The sequence below is a fragment of the Salvia miltiorrhiza genome, chromosome 4, assembly GCF_028751815.1.
Source record: "Salvia miltiorrhiza cultivar Shanhuang (shh) chromosome 4, IMPLAD_Smil_shh, whole genome shotgun sequence".
Lineage (NCBI taxonomy): Eukaryota > Viridiplantae > Streptophyta > Magnoliopsida > Lamiales > Lamiaceae > Salvia > Salvia miltiorrhiza.
The window spans coordinates 49,148,470-49,159,370 of NC_080390.1; the positions used below are offsets into that span (position 1 = coordinate 49,148,470).

At 34.3% G+C, this 10,901-nt stretch overlaps 1 protein-coding gene across 1 annotated transcript; it reads right to left on the reverse strand.

Moving 5' to 3' along the window:
- Nucleotides 1-3,124: 3,124 nt before the first annotated feature.
- Nucleotides 3,125-4,438, reverse strand: LOC131020133 (loganic acid O-methyltransferase-like). The gene is made up of 3 exons (XM_057948812.1): nt 4,329-4,438; nt 3,612-4,229; nt 3,125-3,533 (listed from the first exon to the last, which is right to left on the reverse strand). Exons 1-3 carry the CDS (start codon nt 4,401-4,403, stop codon nt 3,198-3,200), a joined length of 1,029 nt encoding a protein of 342 aa, XP_057804795.1. The 5' UTR covers nt 4,404-4,438; the 3' UTR covers nt 3,125-3,197.
- Between the last annotated feature and the right edge of the window lie 6,463 nt (nt 4,439-10,901).

Consider the following 10,901-nt stretch of genomic DNA (forward strand, 5'->3'; position numbering starts at 1 on the left):
AATTATGAGTTATGGGGTCTTGTATATAACAGCAACAAATTAAGTACTAATTTTTGAAAGTCAGAATTTGGTCGTTCAACTTTTTTTTCTCGGCGGTATTATGGCCTTAGCCGCCTCACCTTGTTCAGTTCAGTAGAATTGACTTTTTATATTTTTCGTTTGCCGGAACTTCAGGGCACAAACAGTTGGATTCGAAGTAATTTTTATGTCTTTGTGAGATGCATGATAATCATTAAAATTAATTAATATTTAGATAAATAATTATAATTATTAAATATAAGTATATGTGAATTATTTAAAAAAAAAACGTTAATAGCCAGAAAATACACGAACTATCACTGAATTTGCATTTTGCACACGACCTTTAAAAATGGCTCTACAATACACCATCTTTCGATTTAATTGCAATTCGCACATGTATTGACCATCACTTAAATTCTAGATGACGTGTCTCCTGGAATTTGCAGACGTGGACACACCGACAATCAAGTAAAACGATGTTGCATGTTTTGTCAAGTTTTTTTTAAATAATAAAAAATAAAAAATAAAACATCAAATCTGACCCATCCCCTCTCTCCTTTGCTCCGGCGAACAGCCAGATTAAGTTTATTGATAATGAAATGTATTACTTCGAATAAAATTGATATTTACTGAATCAAATATTTCATAAAATACTTTTTTTTTTAATATAACAAATATAATATTCATAGCTAGGTTTAGAAGATCAAACAATCAATAATACAAATTCCAAAAATTCCTTCTCTTTTGTTGAATAAATCAATTGTGATTATGAATAACACAAAATAAATTTATTACTGACAATAATAACTTGACCAAATAAGTTGAAGAGAAATCAGTGAATTAAACTGAATAAACAGAGCTTATATAAATTGATACATTTATTGAATTTCAATTAACACTACAAAAAAAAGTTTCCACTAGTGACATGAGGTTTGGTAGCTATTATGCGTGTCACAAAAATTAGTGACATTTGAAAGTGTAATTATTAGTGATTAGCTATATCATCAAATGTCACTAATTTTTATGACACACATAATAGCTACCAAAGCTCATGTCACTAGTGAAAACTTTTTTTTGTAGTGTAATCTTTTTCGCTTTTTACTGAATAGAATGAACGAAATTAAAAAACAATTCAACATCTACTATAACAGATCATATAATCCAAAATAAAATAAAAAAGAAGTAAAACTCTAACAATTTAATTTTCCTGAAGCAAAATTTGAAAAGCAAAACACAGCTGACGTGCACCTCTCCTTCTCCGACCTCCCTCTAACTAACCAGTGCACACAGCTCTCGAAGTTGATCCCCAACGAAAACGAAGAGTGTGTGAGGCGTTATAGGATACTTGCTTCAATTCGATAAATACAAACCCCTCCAACACTAGTTAATTATCTCACAAATACGCACGCCTCCATCCCTCACAACAGCTTACAACCCTCACTGGAAGGACATGTTGTTCAACCCCAACAAACTTCTCTCCTTCCGCCCCATCCAAGTAGCTCGCATGATCTCCACTCGCAGTATATGGCCATGGCCTTGGCCAGCAATGATCTACGACGATGAGGAGTACGAGAAGAAAAAGAAGCTCGACAAGCGCGTGTTAGAAGCAAAAGAGAGGGAGAAGTAGGAAACAAAGAGAAACAAAATAACGGCTGAAAATTAGGGTTTAGGATGGAAAAATTGACCGTTTACAATTATAACGGTACAATTCATTCACTTACAAAAAAACAAATGAAAACGAAAACTTTAACAAAAGAAAGAAACAAGAAATAATAATAAAAAAGAAGAAAGAAAGAAAAAAAAAAAAAAAAACAGTCACAAGACCTTTAAAAAGAAAGAAAAGTTGAAAGAGAAACTGAAAGTAACTAGAAATTCAAAATTGAAAAAATAAAAGAACAGAAAAACTGGAAAGTAGGAAACAAAGAGAAAGAAAATAACGGCTGAAAATTAGGGTTTAGGATGGAAAAATTGACCGTTTACAATTATAACGGTACAATTCATTCACTTAAAAAAAACAAATGAAAACGAAAAATTTAACAAAAGAAAGAAACAAGAAATAATAATAAAAAAGAAGAAAGAAAAAAAAAACAGTCACAAGACCTTTAAAAAGAAAGAAAAGTTGAAAGAGAAACTGAAAGTAACTAGAAATTCAAAATTGAAAAAATAAAAGAAAAAAAAAAACTGGAAAGTCGTTCAGCCGCGTGCAATTCGCGCGCTGCGCGCTGGTGCCCTAATACAAATATGACGGTCGAAGCATTAGGATAGATGAGAAGATTCTAAAGTTTCCAAATCCCAATTAATCTGCCGACGAACTTGCAAATATTAGTATTTTTTTTTTGTGAGTATAGCTGATTTTAGTTCTGTGATCTCTTCTTTTTTGAGACGCATGCAGTTTTAAAAGATTGAAATAGTTGGTGAAATTTAATCATTATCGTATTAATTCTTCATTACATTTTTATGTGCAATCTTGGTGCCTTTTCTGATCATCTCCACCGCCGCTGCCACGCCTTTGGTGCGGTGGTTTTGATTATCAAAACATTTTTTAATGTGCAAGAGTCACCATATGCATGTCATACATTTTCGATCTTAGTCAAAGGTTGATAGATAATAAGAAATGTTTTAAGAATAAAACTCCATCGATTAAATAGAACTAGTTTACGTGTATCATAGATTTTACATGATGGAATTGCACGCAGCCAGCAATAATACAAGTAGAAAATGAAACAAATTAACAGCAGCTGCACCATGCTTCAAAGCTGAGTTCGAGGGTTTTTTAGGACAGTAACTTAGATTGATTTGGAAATTAGGACAATAACTTTCGAACTTGTAAAAATAGGACACTAATTTTTTTTTTTAGAGTAAAACAGGACACTAATTAATAAGTGTTGCATCCGCAGGACATTTTTTAGCCAATTATCGGCTGAGAAATGTCCTATTTTTACGACGCTTATTAATTAGTGTCCTATTTTACTCTAAAAAATAATTAGTGTCCTATTTTTACAAATCCGAAAGTTATTGTCATAATTTTCAAATCAATCTAAGTTAATGTCCTAAAACATCCTCTGACTCCTTCAAAGCTACGTACAGGCACAGCAGCAGCTTTTCCATCACTATTATTCATATAGAAATTTAAAATACAATCGGTCTATTGACCATGATGATGTAGTATATATATTTTATTTACGCTTCAACGCAAGTAACAGCTGCGTCTGATCATGGCCGGCCTTGAAGTGCATTGAAATTTCTTCAGTTTTGGCTAACATCTTGCTGAACACTTTCTCCACTACAGAAATTCCAAAATATGTGGTAAGAAGACCTTCTATCGTAACTCGCAGTTGCATTATCAAAGGGGCTGCATTGATCTCTGTCGTTAACTGAGCAAACGGATATGACAGCTCCATCTTCTCAATGCTGAAACGCCCATTCTTCTCTATCAGTCTCCTCAACTCCCCTTGTGTGGGATAGTAGATGGGTAAGTTGAAGCCGTCTATTTTGCATTTATCAACAACTCCCTTTTCAAAAAACATTAATTAATTAATATATGCTGACTATTGAAATTAATTAAGTTGTTGCATGGATATATGGGTCACCTCATTAGCCAGCTCCATTAGGGCATATCCAAGATAAGTGAGGAGAACACCTATAGGGAGGTGCGAGTGGGAGACTCCATCAGGAGTTGCAGGCACCACCAGAATGAGAAGACCTCCTCTCACAATCTCCTCTGCTCTCGCACTCATAAAAACTCCCAAATCCTTCTCATACTGATCCGAGTAGGCCCTCACCACGTCCTCGGATGCACCCGAGTTGTGGATTCTGCCCTCGTTTGCCACCCCTTGAGGCGGCTTCGAAAGCCACTGGAGAGAGTAGGAGGAGTGCGCCAGAGTGATGGAGTTACGCGGGAAAAGGCGGCCGTGGAACGAGCCGGGCACCCCGGCTGCGTGGTACTGCCTGTCCGCTGGGAGGGAGGCGAAGAGCGTGTTGAAATCATTGGCCGAGTGATCGTTGAAGAATACTTGGAATTCGAGGTCGTTTTTGGAACCCCGCTTGGCTTCAACTGCTTCCATCAGATTTTCAACTGCCAAGAATGTGTTTGGGCCAACCGAACACCCCAAATCTGCTATCGTTACTGTGCTCGACATTGATTCCGTGTCTAGATTCTCAATCACTGCTTCTTGGATCGTTTCCTTTACTGCATCAGACGCTAGTTTCTGCATGCGTGCACCAATTCAATTTTCATCATAATAATAATAATATATTGCAACAAGAAACTCTCTTGCATGTCTGAAAATTAACAACATATAATATACCTGATATTGGGAGTTTTTAGAGTAACTGTGAGTACCATCACCACCATTCATCGGAAAAGCTTCACCGTCGGCCATGTTCTATTTGATGACAATTTCTAAAATGTAAGATGATATGATGCATTAGCGTGATTACTATCTATATATATATACTAGCAATATATGAAGCCATTTGAACATATCCCCACTCATTCGGAGGTTGCATGTCTCATAAGTCAACATAGTACATCTTTGTAACATTTGTCAAAAGTCGTGATCTGATTATCTACGTATGCATATGTTGATTACGTTTTTTTTACGGGTTAATGATACGAAATATACAAAATAAATATTGAAAATTAAATATTAGCTATTAACTTCATTTTCATAATGTTTAATTAATTTTGACATGAAAAGATTTAATTATTCTCACTTTAACTTCAATCAAATTTATCTCTCTCTATCTATTTTTTTTTTCTCTCATTCTTTTCTTCACAAAGATCCCACCCTCCATAATAAATCTCAATTTTCTCTCCACTCTCTTTGTTCTCACACACACGCACCCAGAGATTATCGTCACCGTCTCCTTCTTCGGCGATAGTAATCGCCGCAAGCCACCAAGAGGATAACCACCATCTTCCTACATTCTTTATTGAGTTAGAGGGTTTTTTAGGACAGTAATTTAGGTTGATTTGAAAATTAGGACAATAACTTTTGAATTTGTAAAAATAAGATACTAATTAATAAGCATTGCACCCACAGGACATTTCTCGGCCAATTATCGAATTTTCGGACTTTCCCGCATGGACCAAGCACGTGACATTCTATCTGGAGCCATAAAAATGACGTGCTTGCCACATAATCAACCTCTCCGTGCGGATTTTCATGTGCTTGGTCTATGCGAAAAAGTCCCAAAATTCTATAACTGGCCCATAAATGTTCTGCGGGTGCAACACTTAATAATTAGTGTCCTATTTTTACAAGTCCGAAAATTATTGTCCTAATTTTTAAATTAACCTAAGTTATTGTCCTAAAAAACCCTGTGACTCTTCTTTATTAAAGGTATGTAGCAACTTATCCAATTATTTATGTGTTAGTTTATTGTGGGCAGAATACACAAATTTATTATATTTTGGTGTTGGAATTATCATATTGTATGAGTACAATGAAAAATAACATAGAAATCTACTTTAAGTTGAGACTTTTTGCTATGCGCGCTTAATCTTATTTTGGTTGTTGCACTAACATTGGGTACAAATTAACCCTATACGTACTGTTCGTTCTAACAATTGGCGTGCAACATTGGTATGAAATTGTAAGAATTAACCTTACTCGTACCATTCATGCTAATAACTGTCACGCCAATATTTGATACAAATATTATGAATAGACCTTATTCGCATCATTCGTTCCAATAACTAGCACGCACGTTTGATGCAAATAAACCTCATTCGCATCATTCGTGCCAAAAACTATTACGCCAACACTTGGTACATATGGTACGAATAAATATCATTTAACCTAATAGTTCTTGCTCCCACAAGTCAAAAGAATGTTGAATTAATTGTAGGAACAAAGAACCCAACATCTACTAATGAAAAATAGTAAAGCAGTTGAAAAAATAAAAGAGAACACAATGAAAAAATTTATATGGCAATTAATTAATTGCAATTGCAAATTCATTGTAAGAATCCCTCTTACAATGAAATACTATCTACAAGAATCCCTCTTACTAAGTAGATACGATAAGAAATCTTTTCCAATCATATCAAAGGGTCCTAGCAACAAATTAGACTCACTAAAGCTATAAAGGATTGATACAAGTCCTCTCAGCAATATGAACTACCTATATATGTTTAAGACTCACGAGTCTACCACTTAAGATTATAAATTAAACTAAATGTGCGTTTGGATGTTGGAACAAGCACAATTTAACAAATCTGCTCTTCAGCACTTGTATTTAATTAGCTACCGAATGTAGTAACTTTCTCTTCTATTTATAGAGGTCTTGAAGCTTGGAGATTAGGGTTACATTGCTGAGAACATGCAAAGGAGAATGTGAATTGCAGTTAGTGCTTCGAGCCAAATTAAACTTGGAGATCAAGCTCTTCAACCACATAACACATATCTCATAGTATAACTCATTATTTACACCAAGTGTCATTATGATCACGCATATATTATCTCTCATTTCATATAAAAAATAATATCTTCATTTTTCTCTCATACTTTTTGGACAAATATATCATAAAAAAGAAGTTACTTTATCTCTTCTATTTTATGATAAACTATTCGTTTCTTAATATATTCGTGCTCAAACCCTGTGACATATTGAATCGGGAAGAGGGGGTAGAATTTGACTAAGTATTGATTGTTCATTCTTCTACTAACTCCAATCCTTAATCTGCAAGATTAAATAATCTATTCTCGAACATATAATAATTAATTAATGAAAAAGATAAAATATTTTAAGAAATTGAAAATAGAGTTAAATAAATTAACTCTAACATAACCATTTCATTCCAATTACTGGCGTATGAATCTTGATCTAGATCTGCAAAATGAAAAAACTAAACTATATTTAAAAATTAAAATAAGGGGAGAGTGATTTTTGGACACCAGGTGTCTTAGACACCTTCATAAAAAATCGATTTTTGCTTGATGTTTAATTTGACTGATTTTTTGTTATTTAGTGATTTGTCTAAAATATCATTTCCAAAAATATATTCAATCGATTTTGTTATTATTTTCAATTTTTATATATTTTTATATAAAAAATTATTGAACTTGGAAAAAATATATTAAAAAAATATAAAAATAAAAAATAATAACAAAATCGGTTAAAAAAAAATCTGCTGTCAGTCATGGATGGATCCGGAAGAGCAACTTCACCGGCGAGAAACCTCCGGTAGCAATCGCTATCTCAGAATTCCGGCAAGCACCGCCGTCAAGCATGGATCCAGACTCTTACCGCTGCTCTCTCTCTCACGGATCCGGATTGGATCCTTCTCACTTCCCAGCGAAATTTCCCCAAATTCCCATCAGATAATTCCTCAAAAAATCCGATCATGAGCCCCAAAATCTAAATCGGTGGCTAGAGACAAAGCCGCGCTGTGCGGCTGGCCTGAGCGGTGGTGGCAGAACCCGGTGGAGGCGGTCAGCGTTTTACAGAAGAAGAAGAAGAAGAAGATGAGCCTTGTTGTGGAGGAGCAGCGGAAGACGAGGCTGGCGGCACTGAGGAGAGATCTGCGTTTCCGTTGAAGGATGAAGCCGAGAATTTAACTAGGGGTTGGAGAAGAGATCGACGACGGCGAGGCGGGGCGAGAGGAAGAGGGGGATGGCGCCGGAGAAGTTGTCGCGCCGCCTCCACCTAGTTCAGTCGAACTGAACCCTAGTTCGCGTCGCCTCCACCCAGTTCGCACCGCCTCACCTCCACCATAACCACCGCCACAGATCTAGGTTTTTTTTTTTTTTTTTTGCAGATTTGCAGATCTCTAGATTTCCAAATAACCACCACCACCGTCCACCATAACCACCGTTGTGAGGCCATCTGCGTAGAGAGAGAGAGCAGAAAAGGCCGGTGAGGAAGAACTAGAAAAGATTTCTCTCTTTTTTTTGTTTTTTTTTTAATTTTTTATTTATACTCACTCAAAACGACGTCGTTTTGAATGCCGGTGAGTCCACGTCTGAAAATTCCGAGCGCCACGTCAACACCGATCAAGGTACTGGTCAACGCATGTGCAAATTGCAACTAAATTAAAAGGTGGTGTATTCTGGAGCTAATTTTAAAGGTGATGTGCAATATACAAATTTGAAAATAGTTCATGTATTTTCCTACTATTAACCATTTTCTAAAATGCAAAAAATGATAAATTTCGATCAATGTAGTAATAATGTCAAATTGATCGCAATTATTGTAGGGGCAGTTTGTCCGGATTTTCAAAATTGACTAGAATTTATTCAAATTAAATTGGTGGACACCTTTTAATTTCTACTATCTATAATGATCATCTCAAATTTTGTCTTCTACTGCTATTATTATTATTATTATTATTTAGTTGTGAATCCACGATATTGGCCGCATTATGATTTCTTTAATTGTGACAATCTCATTCTTTGATTTAGTTCCAACTTTTTTTCCTTAATTGCTGACGTGGAAATTGGGTTTTGTAAATTTAAGCTGGTGCATGCCAACAATGATCTAATAGTTTTGGTTGTTTATGTTATATGAATCCTTCTTTTTCCATTAACGATTTGCTTCCATCTCCTGTATATAAGTATTCTTTTTTCTTTATTTGAATATGAAAAAAATATTAATCTATGTAGTGGATATGGTAATGGCAATGGCAGGGCCAATTTGCCTCTAGTCGTTTCGTTTGAGGTGGCTGTCTTAACAGAGTTGCCTGAGAAACAGTACTTTTCTTTGTTTATTCACACCGTAAATAAAGACTGAAAACAATGTAGACAAAGATATTTTGTATTTATATAAAGACTGAAAACAATGTAGACACAGATATTTTGTATTTATTTGGCTAAAAAAAAAGATATTTTGTATTCGTCTACATTTATTATCTACTTATAATTTGAACTATATTTTAAAGGTCGAGATAGTCCCTTTTAGGACAGCATCGAGAAAGCCGGAGTCGAAGATAGCCATAGTTCTTTCTCCCTAAAAAGAAAAAGGATAGTCATAGTTGAATTTTTCTCACTTTGAAAAAGAAAATTAAATGAATAGAAGTTTCAAAGCTTTTAAATAGGGTTAATTGCATATAATATCACGAACTTTGCCCGAAATCTATTTTCCCCACGATCTTTAAAAATTTCATTTTTTATCAAATACTTTGACATTTGTTCAATTTCCCCACGATTTATTTTTTACCCTCAAATTGGAATCGATGTGACGCTGATGTGGCTCGCCGGCACACGCTATTCCGATAAATTAAACGATGTGTTTCAGTTTAAACATTAAAACCTTCGTTTCAGCAATGAACACCACCAATGGGCAAAGCACCGACGCCGACAATCGGCGCACTGATTTGGAAGACTGGAAACACGAAGCAATCGGCGCCAACAATTAGCGAGCAATCGGCGCCACTGGTTTGAAAGACCTTGGCATGAAGACTTCCACACTGGTCTGGAGAGGAACTCTTCGACAGAGGTGGTGGAAAGGACAGCAATATTTTTTTTCTAGCGCCAAAAGCAATCTTAATTTAATTTCCTTTTGCCCGATAAAAATGAGAAATTAAAAGAAATTTGGGCTTTTTATTATGATTTAATATTATATGTGTAATTTAAAATTCATATATATTCCACGTCAGTGTTACGTGTAAAATTAAATCCACGTCACTGTTATGTCATTTTTTCGGTCATCGAAAAAAAAATCGTGGAGAAATTGAACAAGTGTCAAAGTATTTGATAAAAAATGAATTTTTTAAAGATCGTGGGAAAAATGGATTTTGGACAAAGTTCATGGTATTATATGTAATTAAGCCTTTTAAATATGTATACCATTCCTCAAAAAAAAAATATGTATACCAAAGAAACCAAATTCACCGGTAGACTTTTTAAAGTTTTTTCCCTCCTTTCTGGAAATTTTTATGAATAGAAGTTTCAAAGTTTCAAAGTTTTCAAAGTTCCAAAAAATGATTTGCTACATTTGATTGACCGTCGAAAATTGACAGTAACATCCTAATCTAAATAGACTTATTCTTTTAGGGACCATTTACTTTTTGCATGATTAATTATAGGTAGAATTGAATATTTTTATCCTCATGAGTAGGATATCTCCAATCTCATCTTTTCTATGGAATAAAAATTAAATAAAATTAGCTTGAATAATAGAAATAATCAAGGGTCTTGGGATATCTTTTAAAGTTGCAATCTATCAAAGTAATCAAGAGATTAGTCTTATTATTTTTATCTATCACGACTAATCCACCAAAGTAAACGCCCTCCTAATGGAATGCATGGTTTGGTTTTTATATCCATGGAATAAATTGTGGAGAATATCAGTTTTGATTATTTGTAACTGTGTGTGTTGGTCAAACGGTAATGCCTAAAGCCAAAGATCTTGGATTCGAATCCCATGTGGCGCGGTCTTTAAATTTTTTTATTTAATATTGTTAATTTATAAAAAAAATATTTCTTAATTTCAATTTTTATTATGCAAATGAAAAATATCAAAATCGGATCAAATATTAATCTTGGCAATACATATATCAATATTAAAGAATGGTAGACAAATGACATCCTTACGTCCCTATACTTTGATCAATTGTTTAGTTCTTTTAAATATACAATTTTCCTGTTTTAGTAGGTCATCATTCTATTTCAATAGTTATAGTGAAATATTTTTTGGTCCGTGAATTGTACGGTTTACGAATTTCATATAAATTCATATATGCACACAAAAAATTGTTTTTCGGAAAACTAATCCACTATGGAGATGTTAGCTAATGTCCAAAACACAAACTTAATTATTTTTTATTTCCCAATTCAAATATTGTAGCATTACATCTTCATAGACTTGATCCTCTTGATTTGGCGGCACGAGTGCCTTTAAATTGAGGGTTATTTGACTCAATTCCCTCGATCGAT

Coding starts and splice junctions, on each gene's coding strand:
- LOC131020133 (XM_057948812.1), bottom strand. CDS start 4,403: ATGGCCGACGGTGAAGCTTTTCCGATGAATGGTGGTGATGGTACTCAC. Junction 4,230..4,328: donor CTAAAAACTCCCAATATCAG/GTATATTATATG, acceptor GCACGCATGCAG/AAACTAGCGTCTGATGCAGT. Junction 3,534..3,611: donor TAATGGAGCTGGCTAATGAG/GTGACCCATATA, acceptor TTTTTTGAAAAG/GGAGTTGTTGATAAATGCAA.